At 44.3% G+C, this 20707-nt stretch overlaps 1 protein-coding gene across 1 annotated transcript in view; it reads right to left on the bottom strand.

The window, feature by feature from the left end:
• Nucleotides 1-276: 276 nt before the first annotated feature.
• LOC147436645 (serine/threonine-protein kinase BSK1-like) overlaps nt 277-20707 on the bottom strand; it is a 99611-nt gene continuing 79180 nt past the window's right edge. Inside the window, exons 8-11 of the mRNA XM_086489478.1 lie at nt 2792-2980; nt 1274-1444; nt 1054-1167; nt 277-850 (exon numbers count right to left, since the gene is read on the bottom strand). Coding sequence (XP_086345604.1) covers nt 605-850; nt 1054-1167; nt 1274-1444; nt 2792-2980 — 720 coding nt within the window. The 3' untranslated portion in view covers nt 277-604. The remainder of the gene's footprint in view (nt 851-1053; nt 1168-1273; nt 1445-2791; nt 2981-20707) is intronic.

Genomic DNA, 20707 nt, shown 5'->3' with positions numbered 1-20707 from the left:
TAAGCCTGCTTCTGTCAAAAAAAAATTGTGCCGCTGGAATAAAAAACAAAAAGGCCTTGCAATTCAGTTTAAGTTGTGGGAAGAAGTGTATATATATGACACATAACTAAAAAAGTGGTAACAGCTGTAGAGAGAAGAAAAATGGGAACCCTGTCAACTCAAAAGACAGAAGATAAAGAAACCAAAAAAGTTATGCAATAGGAACGGAACAACGTCGGGGGTATAACACCGAAATCATCGTCACCTGTGAACAACAAAATGGCGAGTACATGGACATCACACCACAAGGCTTTTTCTTTAATGGAATGAGATAAATTTTCTTTTCACAAAGCTCATCAAAAGGTGCTGATAGCCATGGCAAGCCGATCTTAGGCCAAACTCAAAAACACCAAGGTGTTCTACTGCAAAACGCATCACAAAGAATAGTAGGGTATATAGGTAACACATCTCTGCTTTCATGCCAGAGCCCCCATGGTTTCTCAATGCAGGGGAGAGCAAGCCATGTAAAACCTGTGGACCTCCAAAACCAGACGCATCCACTCCGTGTCAGTTTCAATTAGCTCTACCTCAGTGGGCACCAACTTACCGCACAATCTTTGGCAAGCTAGCTCCTTCCACTCTTCCTGGCCTCTAGAATCGCCCCTTCCTCCATCATATCTGTCGCTTCCTTTTCCATGTTGAGCATTTTTAGTGCAACGGACTGCAAGTAGAAGGCTGTTGGCCATTCCGGGTTTATATACTGGGCTTGCATTGCATCACGGAGAGCTGCGTCTGGCTGATCTGTCATTAAATAGGCCAAGCTGCGCCTTGCAAAAACAGTTGGAGACACCATGGCACCACCATTGATGAACTGCATGTCAATAGTTAGAGTGAGTATATTACAGATCCTTACAAAGATCCATTGTTAGAGTATATCACAGATCTATACAATGGCCCATAGTTAAGAGTGACTATATGATCTTTACTAAAAACCATTTTAAGAAGGAAACTGTAAACAGCTGAGACCATGAGCCAAACCGCTGAAATATGAGATCCAAGAAAAAGAAAACTTACCTCAGAGTATCTCTCAATGGCTAAGGCAAAATCCTTCTCCCGAAAAGCTAGGTCACCTTTCTTCCTTGCATTTAGCATCTCTTGCATCTGTTTGGTCCACATTTGGAAAGAAAGCTGCAACAAATACAAAGCAAAGTAGGCATGGCATCTCTGGACACAATCGAGTTTACTTGCAGCCAAAACAAAAATTTGAGGTCTGCATATGCAGTTTCTAGCATACCTCGTTTTCACTAGCATCATCCTTGTAATGTGTTTTCACTAGTATTTCATGGATTGCGGTGAGGTCCATTCTAGAGCATGCGTCCTGAAACCCAGAAGCAGAGCGTGCAGCACTGGGCAAAGGTTCAGGAGGAGCTTGTCTACTCACCCCCAGCATCATATGGGAAGGCACCTGTGAAGCCACCTTAAGTAAGCTTCTTCCTTACAAGAATCATATAAACAGACCTTAAACGGCTTTAAAAACTGGCATGCATATATATATATATATATATATATATATATAACGAAACATATTGTTAGTAAAATGCAGCACAAAGGTTTAAAGAGGTGCAAAAAGAGGATCCCAGGACTGAGCATGCACATAGCATCAAAACTGGCAGTGGCAACCAACATACAGCAACTATGCTCAGCTCCAATCATGACAAGCACACGCAGTTCAGCGATATAACTGAAGGGAGGTTTTAAAGCAACCATGAGTTGCAAAATTGCTCTCTTCCACTGGTAACATCTATGCTGGATTAAGCATGAACAAACATTCACACACCCTGGTTCTACCTCAGGATTTACCAAAAAAACGGAGCTCACCTGTCAAACATACTAAGGGGAAGGTTTCCAAAAGCAAAGATGAGTTGCAAAATTGATCTGTTCCACTGATGTTGGAGTATGCATGAGCAAACATTCACACGACTTGGTTGTATGTCACGATTTACAACAAAATCAGACCTCACCTGTCAAAGATACTAGGGAAAGGTTTCCAAGCAAAAATGGAGTTGCAAAATTGATCTCTTCCACTAGCGGAATCCATGTTCGATTATGCATGAACAAGCATTCAAGAAACCTGGTTGGACGTCAGGATTTACCACCAAATCGGTCTCACCTGTTGAAGATACTAATGGCATACTAATGGCACACAAAGGCAGCTAGATAGAAATAACATAAGACTTCAGAAGAAGCTTCCAGAGATTTAGAACCCATTTGGTTGAATCCTTTGCAAGGCCGGCTTATACACCACAATGACAACACCATACTTTGAAACACATCACAATTCCCACCAAACAAGATATCTTTACATTGTGTCAAAACGACCAAAGATAGCAGTTAAAATCCAAGCAAGCTCTACGAGGATTGTACTTATTTTCCACAAAAAATAATAAGCGAAGTCCTACCATGCAAAAGATTTAAAGATACAAGCCCCACACCTCATCAATGAAGGGCCTGCCCATACACACGTCTCTTTTGTAATATCCATCTTTCAGCATACTATACGCCAGGTGAATTATGCAAGGACAAATGAGCCTTTTTCAAATGAGCTTTACATACAGCTCTTCCATGAATAAGGTACCTTACAAACTCCCTCGCACTATTTGATGGTTTGTGTACTTTTCAATGTTTTAAAAGTACACAACAAAACAACCAAAGTTTTTCTTGACACAGACCTAATTCATCATCCGGTAAGGGATGCAACCTTTTAGATCTTCAAAAATCACTGATATGAAGCCTGTAGTGAAGTAAATCTCACCTCATTCCTTCTCTGCAATGGTGCTAATGATTGCACCAAAGCTCTTACACTCGGTCTCTCTGGAGGCTCAAACTGCAAACATCTTGAAGCCAACCGAACAACATCTGTCCCATCCTCACTTGAAAACTGCCCTTCCAAATGAGAATCCATCAACGACAATGCATTTCTCCCCTTGATCAAATCTAAAGCCTGCAATAATAAAAAAACTCAAAATCTCACTCTCGCTCTCTCGACAGAAGGGGGCAATTTGGTCTCATAGGTCATTTTGGCTTTTAGAAGACGTTAATATTTCATTTCATCATCATCTCTCTCTCTCTCTCTCTAAGGTGGCCTTCTACAGAGAGCATCTTCTCCAACTCAAGGAGGACGGCTTTGTGACTAGGCCTGCATACATGGACACACACTTATCTCATGGGAGAAGATGTGCTATTGGACAGATACGCACATCCTCACATCAGCTCCAAATCGAGACTGGCCGATTTCGAGGGGTGCCGGCAAGAGCTAGGATATGTCACCTATGTAACTTAGAGCCAGAGACACAGCTGCACTACACATGTCACTCCCCGTCATACTATGAGATACGCGGCCGCTTCCACTACCTGTTTAGAGAAGGGGGGGTGCCGGCAAGAGCTAGGATATGTCACCTATGTAACTTAGAGCTAGAGACAGAGCTGCACTACACACATCACTGCCTGGTATACTATGAGATACGCGGCCGCTTCCACTACCTGTTTAGAGAAGGCGTTCGGACCTTTTTCTAGAGTCATGAGATACAAGGATCAGAGGTGTCTCGGGTTGTTCCTGCTAGAGCTGCGCAGACTTAGGGAGAGCTTGCTGAGGACATCAGAGGAAAGACAGTCTCAAAGACGAATCACAGATTTCTTTACACCAGCCAGAGGAGAGCCAATGGAGCAGTCATTACAGCAGATCTCAGAGCCTCCTCATACTAGAGGTACACTGCTTGATCGAGCCACGGAGCTTGGCAAATCTAGACGTCCACGACCTCGGGGGGGTCTCCCACTACCGACGAAGGCTGCAACAGAAGATACAGATCACTCTAGCTCGACATGCAAGACGCCCAACGAGAGTACTGACCATAGAGGAGGTCGATGAGATCTAACAGCAACCGATGAGAGATTTCATCTCAACCCACAACCCCTCCCCCCCCCCCCCCCCGCCCAATTTTCCTTTCTCCTTAGTGTTTTAGTGTTAGTTCTTTGTAATTTACGTACTCAGACATGGTATCAAATTCACCAATTGTAACTTTTTGGTCTCATAGCTCTCTCTCTCTCTCTCTCTCTCTCTCTCTCTCTCTCTCTCTCTCTCTCTCTCTCTCTCTCTCAATCGAAGAGCACGAAGTCCTCTACGCATTGATGTAAAGACAGAAATTTTCAGAGTTATGGAAGGCGTTTCTGTAGCAGCATTTCTGAAGTGAACAGGTTCAACAAAATTGATTCTCATCTCCTATTTTACATACAATGTCTTCCGGCACTCGCAAGGGTTCTTCTTCAACAAGGCCCACAACCATTGTGAAAAATGATCAGAAATCTCCTAAGTGTGGAGATAGCAACACAACCACCCAACCAACGACATCGGAAACCATGATCATGGCGTACTTGGTATCATTGCAAGAGACCGTAAACAAACAAGGCGAAGACTTACGAGCACTTGCAATGGAGAATGGCACACTAAGGGTACTTGTGGTTGAGAATGAGAATCTCAAGAGGACACTTGAGATACAAACAACACGTTTGATGCAACTTAAAGAGGAAGTCAAGGAATGTAAACGCTCTCTTGTGGACTTGAATGCTTTGAAGGAGCGGATGAGCAAAGTAGAGCATGACCATGTATTGAAAGAGGAGAAATTTGACACTATGAGCCGGGATGTATGCGACATGAAAAATGTATGCACAAACAAGTCTTGGGCTGATGTATGTGGTAGCAATGTGGTTTCTAATTCCTCACTCATGCAAGCTATGGTTCAAACAAAGAATGTTGAGAATGTAGATGTGGAGGAGTTGAAGGAACGAGAGCGACGTTCCAAGAACATTGTTATTCGTGGAATTCCCGAAGAGAAGTTAGAGACACCTCCTTCTCTTGCCATTGTTATTGAAGATTTCTTCAAAACCCACTTTGGCATGTCCGGAGTTATGGTCTATGGAGCACATAGAGTGGGGAAGCAAGGAGCTCCTCGCTCGGGAGAACGGCCAATTGTATGCACCATGCCGGATGAGACCAAGCGAAAGATTATCCTTGATAATAGTTGGATCTATTTGAGGGATACAAAATGTTTTGTATGTGAAGATCGCACTATTAAGCAACAAAATATGCGTCGCAAGGCATATGAGGAAAAGAATAATAAAAACAAGGAAATCTCTCATGAAGAAAATGTGCCCAAGGAGGAGGTAAGTCTCTCAAGCAAATAGGGATGCGTGACCTATGAGACCGAGTTACAATTGAAAATATGCTTTTGGAATTGTAATGGATACCCATGGAATGCGGGGGTTGGCATTGATGAACTAACAAGCAAAGCCGATGTTGTACTTCTTGTTGAAACTTGGGAGCATGATACACAAAGGATTAACGGCTTGGAGGATTACAATGTACATTCATTGATGTGGTCAAAGAATCTCAAGCAACGAAGAGGACAAGGAGGGTTAGCATGTATGGTTAAGAAAGGATTGGAAGATTTTGTATCAATTGTGAAAGATGACAAGTACAAACGTTATGTATGGCTGAAAATTATGACACCAAAAAGAGCACCCATTTTTGTAGCCGGTTGCTACATTCCTCATCATGATTCTCCCTTTTATGCTTGCATGGATAGAGATCAACCATTTTCTGATTTGGAAGAGGACATTGCTTATTTCAAAGGTGAAGGTGATGTTATTGTATTTGGGGATATGAATGCTCGCACAAAAACATTGCAACATGATACTCAACAATTTGATATGCCATACATTTCAAGGGAGTTAGAGGAAGTTCACTTGTATGATCGTACTTCAATGGATGAGAAAGAGCCGGATCACTATGGAAAGTTACTTTTACACATGTGTAATAGCACGGGTATGCTCATTGCCAATGGTGTATCTTTGTGGAGTGGAACCAATGGATTTACATGTAGAAGACATAATGGGGATAGTGTGATTGACTATATGCTACTCTCTGAAGCCATCATGTATCGCATAAAGAGTTTTATGTTTGGTCAATGGACCCCGGAATCCGACCATCGCACCTTATGTATTGACCTTTCATGTGGAGAAGCAACTAAGAATGATAATCTCAGCTAAAGGAAAGAGAAGTTATCACTATGTATGGATTTCAAACGGGCACCAATGTACATTGAAATGGTTGAACAAAAATTATGGATGACAAAGCTTCAATGTGATGCACCATTGGAAACTAAATGGGAAGCTTTCAAGAAAGTTATTTGTTCTTGTGCGGAAGAATGCTTTGCCATAAAGCATCTCCATGGTATCAACAAAGATAGATCACGCAAAAGGTGGTTTGATAAAGAATGTCAAGATGCTCGAAAGTCCTTGATAAAGCTTGATGTAACTATGGACAAAGACAACTATCAAAGTCATTTGCATACATACAAGGCATTGATTCAAAAGAAGAGAAGAAGATGGGAAGTAAAGCAACAAGAATTTCAAGTCCAAGAAAAGGCACATGCATGTGGAAGATTTTAGAGAAACTTGAGAGGCAAGCAGGTTGAGAATTTTGGTAACTTGAGTCTAGTGGATATGTACACACATTGTAGGCAATTATATGAGCAAGAAAATACTGAAAAAATGCCATTTTATGGTTCACTCCCATGTATGCCGTCTTTTTTTTACTATTGAGGATGTATGCGGTGGGCTTGAAAAGTTGGCCACTCGCAAAGCGGGAGATCTTCAAGGTATCAAGCCGGAGATGATCAAATGGACGGGAGATTTTACCCATGAGTGGATGTGTGATATGTTCAACCTTGCACTTCAACATGGTATGCCTTATGATTGAAGTACTAATTGGGTTAAGCCTTTGCATAAAGGAGGGGATGTAAAGAATGTAAGCAACTACCGGACTATAATGATTGGGTCTCTTATGGCAAAGTTGTTTGGGTGCATAATGGAGATGAAATTGAGTGATTGGGCTGAAGAGAATGACAAGCGTGCAAAGGGACAAGCGGGTTTTCGTCGATGCCATAGCACCATTGATCATCTTGTCACTCTTCGTGTTCTCATGGAGGAAAGTCGGTTGAAAGGCAAGCGATTGTATTGTTGTTTTGTGGACTTTAAGAAAGCCTTTGATATGATTCCACGTAACAATTTGTGGAGAAGGATGGAAAAACTCCAAGTGCCAAGTGAGTTTATGCTTGCGGTTTCTCGAATCTATGAGAAGGTGATTTGTCAATTGCGCATGGGAAGAGAAATTTCAGAAATTTTTGTAAGCACTATTGGGGTTAAACAAGGATGTCCATTGTCACCAACTCTCTTTGGTCTATGCATCGATCAATTGGAACAAATGGTCCTTGAATTTATGCAAGAAGAAGGCATTGAAGAGGTCACTATTTGCAATGCGGTAATCATGCTTTTGTTGTATGCGGATGATGTAGTGCTTCTAGCACACACTTTAGAAGATACACAAAAGCTTATGGTTGTCCTTGAGAACTTTTGCTTGCATAGTGGGCTGATTGTAAATGAATCCAAAACAAAGGTTATGCTTGTGAAAACCAACCATAAGGAGAAGCCATGCATTGTGTACAACAACGAGACACTTGAAGTTGTTGAGAGCTTTAAGTACCTTGGCCTTGAGGTTCCATCCAATCACAAGTGGCATGAATGTGCTATGCGTCGTTTGGAAGCGGGAAAGAGAGCATATTATGCATTGGAGAACATGTGTAATGCGGGAAACATCAAGTGTTGGGTTCTCAAGAAGTATCTTTTTGATGCATTGGTGACACCGGTTCTTCTTTATGGAGTTGAAGTGTGGGGTGGGAGCATCTCAAAGTCTACTTGGAAAGAGTTTGAGAATGTCCAAAAGCGTTTTCTTACAAACTTTCTCCAAGTTAAGACACAAACACCATATATGCTCCTACTTCTTGAGTCGGGATCTCTTCCAATTGAGGTTATGGGCATGGAAAGGGTTGTGGAGTAGATGATAAAGATGCGTCAAAACCCCCCACATCGACTTCCTACAATTGCATGGGAAGCAAGCAAAAAAGTTCAAAAGACGCATAAAACCAAGATCTTGAGCACGGGATGGATGCAAGACATAAAGAAGTGGTTTGGGAGATGGTATGCATTACACTTGCTACATGATGCTTCAATTGACTCTCAAGTGAATGAAGCTTTTCTACAACGCCAATGTATTACGGCTTGGGAGAAATCCGGTGGGTCACGCTTCATACATTACACCACCTATATTGCCCCCAACTACAAAACCATGTTCTTCGCTGAGAGAGGAAACCGTACTCACACTTACATGCTTGAGCCTATTCCCTTGTCCGCGATACGCACTATCGCAACAATTCGGCTTAGCTCCCATTTTCTTCGATGCGAGATAGGGCGTTGGGGCAATGGAGAAGAGTCAAATCGATTGTGCACATTATGCTCACTGCAAGTTCGAGAGTCTGAGTACCACACACTACTAGAGTGCTCAGCTTTTGATCACATCCGAACTTGCTTCTCTCACATTTTCAGTCATAACTTAGAGCTACACACTTTCCTCTCCCAGCCAAAGTGTGGGCTCTCCATTGCGACTCTCATCACTACAATTTTGGAGCATCGAGAGTCACTCATCATCCATACACATACTACATCACATGTAACTTTGGTCTCATAGATCATATTTGACCTCCGAGGACGATAATAAAATCTCTCTCTCTCTCTCTCTCTCTCTCTCTCTCTCTCTCTCTCTCTCTCTCTCTCTCTCTCTCTCTCTCTCTCTCTCTCTCTCTCTCTCTCTCTCTCTCTCTCTCTCTCGCGTCCACCCCTGCTCCCACGCGCTCTCCCCCCCTGCTCGCGTCCCTACCTTGCTCCCCCTGCTTGCGTCCTGCACTGCTGCCCCTGCTCCCACGCACTCTCCCCCCCCCCACCCCATGTCGCCTCGCGATGTCCGCCGCCCCTGCTCTAGCTGCTGCCCCCGCCCTTGCCTAGCCCTTCTCTCGCGCCCCTACTCCCGCCCCATTGCCCCTGTTGATGCGCTTTTTCCCCCTCTTGCTGTCCGAGCGTGAGAGAGAGTGGAAGGAAAGGAGGCGGCGTAGAGAGAGAAGCAAAAAAGAAAAGCGTAGAGAGAAAGAGAAGAAAAAGTTACGTAGAGAGAGAAAGAGGACAGAGAGAGAGAGAGCTTATTTTCTATAAGCGTAGAGAGAGAGAGAGAGGTGAGGAGCGTAGAGAGAGAAAGAGGGTTTATTAAAAAAACTGCACACGTAGAGAGAGAAACCTGTCCGCGTAGAGAGAGAGAGAGAGAGAGGGAAAAAAAACTCTTGTACCCCTCTTCTCCACTCCTGTACCCCTCTCCCTCTCCTGTGGCGGGCTTTCAACCATGAGAAAGCAGAATGGCAAAGATTATCCGGTGGAGGATGCCATCCAAAAATGCAAAGAAGAGTTGAGCGAGTCCATCGGCAAGATCAACAGCCACCTCCTAGGTACTATTAACATACTCGACGTGCACGTGGCAGCACAGGAAAGCACGATACATACACTCGAGGATCGCGTGAAGGCCCAAGATAAGGAAATCGCACTACTCAAGAAAGAGCTTGCATAAGCGCGATCGCAGAATGTCGTCGAAGAGGGAGAGCTTCAACCCTCAGTAATTGAAGAGCTTAACACGATTAAGGAACAAGTGCGGGCCATCAAAGAAGGTGGGGAGCAACAAAAAGAAATGACGACCTCCTAGGTAGATGTCATCACAAAGACCCAACAAAAAGCAGAAAACGCCAAAAAATGGATCGAGATTGTCAAGAAAGGGAAAGGCAAGGAAATAACCCCCACCCCCACACGAACCATCATCAACTTGACACTAGAAAAGGAGCAAAGGAGACGTATGCGGGCCTTACACGTAAGGATATGTGGCCTCAAAAACCAAGATAATGTGGATGAAGAGGTGAAAGAACTCATAACTCTGGTGGGGGTCAACGAGCAGACGCATACGAGGGCCTGGAGAGTGGGCACTAAGAAACGTGGGAGCAACAGAGAAACCTCGAAGGAAAGGGCACTCACTCTTCGCTTTCCCCCCATGGAAGCGAAGGACTTCCTTAAGAAAAGAGCGACTCTAAAGAAGACTGGCATCTTTCTTGGAGATGACCTCACCCTCTCGCAAATTGCTCATATGCAAGAAGTAATGCCGGAAATTAGAGAAGCAAGGGAAAAGGAGAAGATTGCTTTTTATAGGGATGGAAAGGTGGTGATATTGGAGCGACGCCCCACATGACAGTGCGAGACCTATGGGACCACACTAAAGATGGCAACCTCGAATTGTAACGGGTCACTCCGTCTTGATGTAGGGACCTTTCAGAATAGCTTCACAAGGAGAGACATCATCTTCTACTCTGAGACACATCAAGCCCCTGGGCAATCCATGCCACAGGTGAGCGGATATAGATGGGAGACAGCCTGCAGACAGGAGACCGGATTAGAGCATCGAGGACGAGGCTTAGGGGGAGTGGCAGTTCTATTCAAGGACGAGTTGCAGCCATTGATATATATATAGCGCGCAAGGATGAACATGCTAGGTACATGTGGGTGAGGCTCAGGGCAGAGACGGGCAGATACCTCTACATTGCTATCTGTTACTTCCCCCCTAGTACGTCAATATATGCATCATCCCCCTTTGCTATTTTGGATAATGATATATGGGAGTTTTCTAAGGATGGTGACATTATCATACTCCGGGATTTCAATGCTAGGATTACCCACCACCAGACAATATTTTATAATACTTCCGAGAAGATGCTTAGGGAGCTGGACATTACAGAGATGGGTCTATCCAGATTATCACAAGATGAGGAATACACTGAGTATGGCAGATACTTGATACATATGGGAACCGCACATAGATTGGCCATTTTGAATGACCTACGATGATTTTCGACAATTGGAGGTTTTACTTGCTTTCCACACCGACATAGTGCCACCACAGTGGATTATGTTATGGCCCAGTCAGGTCTCATTCCATTCTTTCAGGATTTCATGGTGGGCACTAGGCCAATTGGAGTAGCAGTTGATCATGCTATCTTGTCCTTCACCCTGATGTTTCAGTTCAAAACAGCTCCATTAGGAGAGGTCCCCCACACACATCTGGTATACCTTCATGAGGGAGACGGATTTTGTGTATATGGATGAGATATATAGGAAGCTATGCACCTAGGAGCCAGAACGGCCACTAGATGAACTCACTCACATACTGACAGAGATGATCCATGATGCAACATCACAAGCATACTCCCACAGCCAGCCTACACAGAGACGATCTGGGAACATACCCCAGATGCAGTTGGTATGATGAGTGTAGAGAGATGAGGATCAAGTTACAGAGGGAAGTGCTCATAGGTATTACCACACATAGACAGTCACGGATGTTGGAATTAGGGTTGCAGAGAAACGCACACAGCTTGGAGAAGACGAAGGAAGCTCAAGACACACAATAGAGTGTGTTACTTAGTGTGCAATGGAAAGATAGATAGCCCTAGAGTGATGGGCGTATATACAATGCTCGAGGGAAAAAACCTCCTAAAGAGGGAAAAAAATGCCTCGGCGAACCTAGTGTGTTCACACACATCACTACCACATGTATATGGTAACAAATCCCGCATGGAGTGATGCGGTGAACGAGAGCTGGCACATGAGTAAAAGGAAGTGCCATGCCCTAAGGACATGATCAGTCCACATAGGGGAGTAAGCCCAAAGCTTTGCGAAAAGCTTCAAGCTTCTCACGAGACAATGCCTTTGTGAAAAGATCTGCAAGGTTGTCATGTGTTGGCACATAAGACAAGCTGATCTCCTGCTGAGAGCCTCTCCCTGACATACTGGTAATGCACCTCAATGTGCTTTGTGCGAGCATGAAAAACTGGGTTCCTCGCAACTGCCAATGCGCTCTGACTATTAGTGTAGATAGTATTGACAGTGTCCTGTCCAACACCCAAATAAGCCATAAGGCGTCTGAGCCATACACACTCAACCGTAGCTGTGAAGACTGCCCGTACTCAACCTCAAAACTCAAAGTGGCCACAGTAGGTTGCTTCTTGCTCAACCATGATATACATGAACTGCAAAGCATGAAACAAAAACCACTTGTGGACACTCGCATGTCAAAACAACCAACCCAATCTGAGTCCGAAAAAGCATGTAAGTCTAGCGGCAATGATCCCTCCTTGGGATAAAACAAGCCAAGATGTAAAGTGCCACGAGGGTAACGGAAAATCCTCTCGATAGCTTGCCAATGCTTAGACCCTGGGCTATGCATAAATCTGCTGACCTGTGAGACTGCAAACTGAACATCCGGCCCCATGTTGCATACATAAATGAGGCAGCCAACAGCAGTTTGATAAAGAGTGACATCAGCAGGATCGCCAGCATCATGTAGACTCAACTTCAAACCTATTTCCATGGGAGTGGCAATAGGTTTGCAATCCTCAAGTCCAAACTTACATAGCAATGTCTCTATGTAACTTTTCTCACACAAGCCAATACCACCATCACACTCCTTAAACTGTATACCCAAGTAATGATGCAACATCCCCAAATCTTTCATCTTGAAAGTAGCATTCAAATCAGCCTTAAATTCGGTAATATGTCTCTCATTTGGTCCAATGATCAGCAAATCATCGACATAAAGAACCACAATGAGAAGTACATCACCCTCACGCTTTACATACAATGTGCTTTCTGTTGAACTGTTACGAAAGCCTCGTTTGACAAAATGAGTGTCAGCTTTCCCATACCAAGCAAGAGGAGATTTCTTCAATCCATACAAAGGCTTCTTACATTTACACACTTTTTCCTCTTGTCCTTTTATGACAAAACGGCGAGGCTGCGTTGCATAAACTTCCTCAAATATGTCACCATTCAAGAAAGCAGTAACAATGTCTGATTGATGTACATCCCAACCAAAATGAGCTGCCAACGCACATAGAAAACGCACAGTAGTCATGCGACAAGTGGGAGCAAAAGTCTCTTCATAATCTATGCCTTTTTGCTGTGCATAACGCTTTGCAAAAAGTCGAGCCTTATGGCGATCGATCTCACCATCCGGCTTGCGTTTCAACTTGTAAACCCAATTCGTACCAATGGCCTTTTTGCAAGGAGGCAAATCACATAAAGTACATGTGTCATTTTCTATAAGTGCATTATATTTTAATTGCATGGCAGCCATCCAATTTTCTGAATTCTGTGCTTCATCAAAAGACAGAGGCTCCTCCACATCATGTAAAGCTAGACACAGCCAAAGCATAACAATCTGATGCATAAGATGCATCGCAAGAGCCTGAACGAGTACGACTAGACAAAGGCGCAAAGTGTGCACCAGCCATTTTGGCATACCTCTAGCCTGCTCAGTTTCAACCCTTTCCTCATCAACTACATCATGTACATCTGCATCAGTAATAGGCTGATCTGTAACATTTTCAGAAACCTCCATAGGCTGTACATTTGCCTCATTGGAACTTACATTCGTATTTCCACCACCGAATAGAGGCAACAAAGTGTCATAAATGTCCTAGCAAGGGCTGAACAGAATCTTCCACAAACACTACATCCCGTGAAACCAGATGATACAACCTATAACCTTTGCTTTCAGCACTATAACCAACAAAAATACATTTGACAGCCTTATCATCCAATTTTCTGCACTGTGTTTGTGGCACCAAAGCATATGCCAAACAGCCAACAACACGCATGTGCTCAATAGAAGGCTTTCTATCATGCCATGCTTCATATCGAGTAATAGAGTACAAAGCTTTCGTAGGACACCTGTCTAGTACATAAGTGGCACACATGATGGCCTCAAGCCAAAAAGAATGCGGCAAAGCTTGACTTTTGACCATACATCGTGCCATTTCTGTAAGTGACCTGTTTTTTCTCTCAGCAACACCATTTTGCTGAGGTGTATAAGGCACTGTACATTGGTGTTTTATCCCACGACTAGCAAGAAATGTGTTGAATTCATGAGAAATATACTCTCCCCCTCAATCGGAACGGAGGGTGCCCATAGTACATTTTGAGACATTTTCAGCCATAGCCAAAAATTGTTTAAAGCACATAAAAACTTCGGACTTCGCTTTAAGCGGAAATACCCATGCATGCATGGAGTAATCATCAATAAAAGTCACGAAGTACAGGTAATTGCCCAAGGACGGAGTTTGCATGGGCCCACAAACATCACTATGCACGAGTTGCAACGTGCATGTGTCGCTAACTGAACCATCCTTTGGAAACTTTGAACGCTGAATTTTACCCAGAATACAGCCTTCGCAAACATGTTTGACAGGTGCTTCAAGAGGCGGCAAAGAAGCAACCATATCAGATTTCTGCAAACGCAACAAACTGACAAAATTTAGAGGACCAAAACATGCATGCCAAAGTTTTGCATCTGAAATAGCCCTTGAATCTGCAACTGCATTTGCAAAATTTTGTCCACACTTGTCATACAAAGTGAGCTTATACAGACCACGATACAAAATCTCAGATGCAACGATTTCATCACTAAAACTGAGATCATAAATGTACATCTGTCATCCACAAATTTGACTACAAGTCCAAGTCTAGCAAGTGAAGATACAGACAAAAGATTCTTCTTGATCCCAGGTACATAAAGTGCATCAACAAGCGTGAAAGAACTGCCATTAGCAACAGTAAGCACAATCTTTCCAACTCCCTGAACCGGATAAGAGACATTGTTGAGGGACAGACTCGAGAGAGGTGAACAATTCACGATGTGAGGTAATGTGCTTTGTAGCACCACTGTCGAACTGCAACACATGTGAATCTGCAGCAACTGACAAGCATGCATCATGGACAGCAGGATTGTAAGTGCACTCTACACTAAAAGCCCATTCTGCATCAACATCAACAACACAGTCTCCTTTCACAGAAGACTCAACAATGGCTGCATTTGTAGTGGAACCAACATTTGTAGTGGAATCACCCTCTTTCTTCTTAGCCTCTTTGGCCTTCAACTTAGGACACTGCTTGATCAAGTAATCATTAGCTTTAAAATAATGGCAACGCATCTTCTTTTTGCCCTTATCACCAGAATTTTCAAACGAATTGATGCCAGCAGAAGCATTAGGAACAAAAGTTTTGCCACTCGCAGCAGAACCATAAGAATAGGCTGCATTGTTGTTACCACTCTTTCTTTGAGAAGCAATAAAAGCATGTTCAACTGCACGCTGTCTAGTCCTGGTTTTTTCTGGAAAGTGACTCTTGCAACAGCAATGTTATAATGCATCAAACTTGACAACTTCTGGATTTCCTTGCGTCATAAGTCTCCGAGTACTATCAAAAGTCTGGTAAGAACTTGGTAAGGCATCAAGAACAGTCTGCACAAGGGAACTGTCTGAAATGACTTCACCTACAGAGATGAGTTGCTCATTGATATCCTTGACATTAGCAAGGAAAGTGTCCATATCATCTTCCTCGTGCATAATCTTCGACTCCAGCTCTTTACGCAGCAAAGCAATTTTAGCCTCATTGCGCCTTGAATAAAGACCAGCCAATATATCCCAAGCTAGTTTTGCAGATTTTGCTGAACGGATGTGAAGAACAATGGTGCGCTTCACAAACAACGCAATCAATGCATGAGCCTGCGCATCCTTTACATCCAAACGAGCTTGTTCTGCCGTAGGCAAAACAACACTAATAGCAGCAATCCTTGCAGCAAGACCTGCAACATCCGCAACATCGCCTGCATCCTCAGAACCAGGATGTACATCAATGCCCTGCACAATATTCCAGACGCCCTTTGACACAAGAACGTGTTGCATCATATAAGCCCACATAGGGTAATTGTCCCCATCCAACCTGTCCTCAGAGCAAACATTTTGAAGACATCTGTGTTGTTGTCAGCCATGGTAAATGTTGCACCTGATGTGAAAACTGCCCGAAAATAGGAGAAACGGAGCGGGAACAACACGTGCTATATAGCACAAACCGTAGAAGACTGTGAGGCACCTATTATGCAGAAAACGGCACTAACAGAAATTCTGCACAAAATGACGAAATTGCCTGTGCAGTACTGCCTGTAGTGAAAACGGAGGCCGAAATGAGCCCGAATCAAAAATCTGAGTAGACTGAGCTCTACAAGCAATCTCGAAATATTAGTCGACCTGCGAACGCTCGCCAAATCTCACTGTAATCGGAGAAAATGAGCAGGCGTGTGGTGGAACATCTGGCGACTAAGCCCGGGAGGACGTAACCTGCTCTGATACCAATTGTTGGAATTAGGGTTGCAGAGAAACGCACATAGCTTGGAAAAGATGAAGGAAGCTCAAGGCACACAATTGAGAGTGTGTTACTTAGTGTGCAATGGAAAGATAGATAGCCCGAGAGTGATGGACGTATATACAATGCACGGGAGAAAAAACCTCTTAGAGAGGGAAAAAAAACCCCGACGGTCCTAGTGTGTTCACACACATCACTACCACATGTATATGGTAACAACGGATTATCTTTTGCCGCCTAGTGCGACGAAAGAAAAGGGCTTATCTATCTCAGCTAGAGCGGGATCTGTATCAGCTATTTATAAGTCACGACTAAGGCGAAGCATGGAGGCTATTCCACAAACATTCACCACCACCAGCGGTTACCTCCACTGAGACATGGGGGGAATATGCCACATCTCTCTACACAGCATCAGGACAATCACCTCTGTCGGACCCACTAGAGACATGCCCGGAGACATGTTCATTCTTTACTCCAGAGAGGGTAAGGAAAGCTATTGACAGAATGAAGACAAGGAAAGCACATGATCATGATGGTCTAGTAGCAGAGCACTTCATCCATGCCAGCGATATGCTTGCAGAGCTCGTGGCTATGATGTTTAAAAGAGCCATGTATGAAGGCTTCCCTGAGACTTGGAGTATGTCCATGATTGTGCCTATTTTCAAGTCAGGAGATCCCATGATTCCTAGGAATTATCGCACCATCATGGTTGGTCACACATTAGCTAGGCTGTATGCATCCATTCTTGAGCAGGAGCTGAGTAGATGGGCAGAGCGAGAGCACATAAGAGCACCAAGGCAAGAAGGTTTCAAGAGAGATTTCTCGACTCTTGACCAGATTCTGACACTCAGAGCTATTATTGAGCAGGGTAGACACCATGGCAAGAGGATCTATTGTAGCTTTTGACACATTGCCGAGAACCAGACTTATACGCAGACTACATGACATGGGTGTGCCTACAGACCTGATATGGGGTATTCTGGCTCTATACAGGACAGTGATGAGGCGGGCATGCACCATTGAGGGAATGTTTGAAATGGTCCTCTCCACTATAGGAGTAAATCAAAGATGCCCCCTATCCCGGACTCTTTTTGGGATGTATGTGGATGAGTTTCGGACTATGTAGAGCGTCGGGGAGATAGGGGAGCTCAGCTAGCAAGGAAATGGATTCCGTTGTTACTATATGTTGATGATATTGTGCTAATTTCTGACTCTCCAGAGGGGATGCAACGTCATTAGGATGCTTTGCATACATTTGCTCGTGATAGTGGTTTGTCTGTCAACCTGGGGAAAACCAAGGTTATGGTGTTCAACACCACACCACAGAGGGCCAGGAGGTCAGTGCCCACATTTACGTATGGCCAGGAGACTGTGGAGTACACAAATGCGTATACTTATCTTGGGGTAGTCTTCGGTGGACCGGTGTTTTCACTAAGGAGAGCATCAGAGACTAGACTGACGAGAGCATATGCAACTTTGGGAGGACTGGAGAGGATGTGTTCGTAGGTTCAGTTTCAGGAACCGCGAACAAAGCTCTGGCTTTTTGACACTCTAGTGACTCCAGCTATGCTCTATGGAGTTCAGGTATGGGGACCCTCAGGAGACCATTATGGGAGATCTGGCAACACAAAAAGATGAAGATGTATGGAGAGGCCTCTGGTCTCTATGATCGCTCAGATGATTCGGGCTAAGGCCTCAGAGCCGCATGAGATTATCCGAGCCGAGATAGCCCCCCCCCCGCTGGAGGCATTGACTAGATCAGTATCCTTTATGCACGGTCTATGGGATCTCCCCAAGGACAGATACGCTCGGCTTGCCCTGGAGTCATCTCAACAACTAGCTCTACAAGGCGATACTAGCTCTACAAGGACAGATACACTCGATGGGTGTGGGTGTGTGCGTGCGTGCGCGTGCACGTGCGCGTGTGGGTGTGCGCGCGCACGCGGGCACAGACGGACAGATTCCCCTGAGCAACCACAAGAATGCAAGCAACAAGCACGCGTACACACACACACACACACACACACACACTGTCTACTGCCCAGTCCAGCAACAAGCACACACCTGAACACATAACACATTCATGCGCACACACAGAAGCATATGGCTCGAGCATTGATGATGTACTAAATTGCAACAGTGCACATTAGGAGGAGAGGAAGAACGAATGAGCTGTTGAATCTATTGTTCAACAAATTCAAAAATGGAGAACAAGGTCAGCTCACCTGTGTGCAAATTTCCACCGGCGGTGACAAAGGCAATATTCATGGACATCATCTTCTACTCAGAGACACGCAAGTCCCCTGGACAGTCTATGCCACGGGTTAGCGAATACAGATGGGAGACAGCTTGCCGAAAGGAAACTTGATCAGAGCACTGAGGACGGGGCTCAGGGGGAGTGGCAGTTTTATTCAGGGAGGAGTTGCAACCATTGATACATATTGCCTGCAGAGATGAGGAGGCTAGGTACATGTGGGTGAGATTGCGAACTGAGACAGGCAGATACTGTTAGGGAATAAAGGCCTAAGTGCCTTGTACTTATTAACTTATAAGTTAAAAGACTTATAAGTGAGGGGGCCCAAGTGTGAATGGCCCCCTAGTCACTTACTCATATACTCAAAGGTCAAGCCCAAATAATACATAGCGTGGCTTTTTCCCAAATCCCCTCTCTCTCTCTCTCTCACGCCTTTCTCTGCGTGAGCTTCTTCTGCGCCTTTCTCCTCTTCTCCTTCACTCTCATTGCATAGAGTAGCAAGTGGGCTCTCTCTCCTGCTCCCCCACACATGGTATCAGAGCTTTAGGGTTTCCAAGAGAGCCATTCTCGCAACACAGATCAGAATTCTGTTCTTGCTCGCTGCGGGAAGGATATTCAACCGTTTTCGATCAACTCTGTCGCGAAGGGATCCTCTCACCGTGTAGAATCGACCTCCGGTGACAGTTTCCCCAAAATTAGGGTTTCAAAAACTGGCGAACAGCAGTCTATTTCTGCTGAAATTGACCAATTTCGGGGTCAATTTGATGCAATTTCATTAGGGCAAGTCTCACAGGTCAATCTTACAGGTGTTTCCACCAACGAGGTTCTGAAAATTCAGCAAAACAGGTGTTTACAGGTCTGATTTTGCCCTAAAACAGGGAATTTCAGCAAGCAAATGATGTATACACCTTGTGGAAACCTTTGGTAAGGGTTTGGCAATGAATGTACGCTGTTTTGGGGTGATTTCGCGTGAAATTTGCTCGCTGTTTTTCTGTAACAGCAAGCTGTTTTTTGCCCGATTGCGCACATTTGGGCGTGTTTAGGTTGGCAAAACAGGGTTTCAGTGTTTGCAATCACTCAGAATGGCTTCTAGCAGTGAAAGTGGCAATTTGTTGCACATTCGCAAGCTTGAAGGGGCCCATAACTTTGCTATATGGAAGAAGCAATGTTATAATGTGATGTTGCAGAAGAAACAGGCGAAACCTATTAAGTTACAGGGTGTGAAACCGGTTGATATGGAGGTTGAAGAATGGGAAGAAGTGGACGAGTTGGCTCGCTCCACGATCATGCTTTCGGTGTCTGACAATTTACTCTTCAATGTAGAGAATGAGCAGACAGCATGGGGCATGTGGAGGCGTTTAGACGAGTTGTATGCACAGCAGAGTGCTGCCAGTAAAGTGTATTGGCTTAAGAAGCTTATGGATCTCCGCATGAAGGAGGGCACGCACATGTCAGTGCACCTCAATGAATTCAATTCTATTTTCAGCCAACTGACAGAGCTGAAATTCACGATTGATGAGGAGTTCAAAGCTACTTTTCTGCTATGCACATTGCCCGAGAGTTGGGATGTATTCCGGACAGCTCTTAGTAACTCAAGTGCATCACTTAAGTACGCAGATGTAGAGAGTTCTCTCTTGATGGAAGAGATGAACAGGAAGAACACCACAGGTGGGTCTTCTAATGCATTGCACTTGAGAGGCAGGTCTCAACAGAGGGAGAAATCTGACAGTAAGGACAGGGCACGCAGCAAATCTCGTAGGAAAGATGTTGTGTGTCATCATTGTGGAAAGAAAGGGCATTATAAACGGGAATGCTATGAGTGGAAGAAAGAGAAGAACAAGGGTGCTGAAACTGATGCAAAGGACAAGGGAAATGCCAAGAAGAGCAATGTGTTGATTGAGGAAATCAATGTTGCTAGTAGTTGTGACAGTGACAGCAGCACTTATGTACTCAATGCCTCTTCTGTGGATGCACATATCCTTGCTATGGGTTCTGATGTGGACATGCATACTTGGATTCTTGATTCAGGTGCCTCCTTTCATGTAACACCTCATAGGGATTGGTTTACACAGTACTCAGGTGAGGTGCAGGGCACTGTTTATTTGGGAGACAACTATGCATGTGACATTGCAGGTATTGGCAGTGTCCAGTTTTCCTTTGCTGATGGTATGACTTTTGTTTTGCACAAAGTGCGTCATGTGCCACAACTCAAGAAGAGTTTGATTAGTACAGGGCAGCTAG

Source organism: Adiantum capillus-veneris, chromosome 18, assembly GCF_014529385.1.
Source record: "Adiantum capillus-veneris isolate H3 chromosome 18, ASM1452938v2, whole genome shotgun sequence".
NCBI classification, from domain to species: Eukaryota; Viridiplantae; Streptophyta; class Polypodiopsida; order Polypodiales; family Pteridaceae; genus Adiantum; species Adiantum capillus-veneris.
The sequence above is the reverse complement of the archived record's forward strand: the minus strand, read 5'-3'. Positions and strand labels throughout refer to the sequence as shown.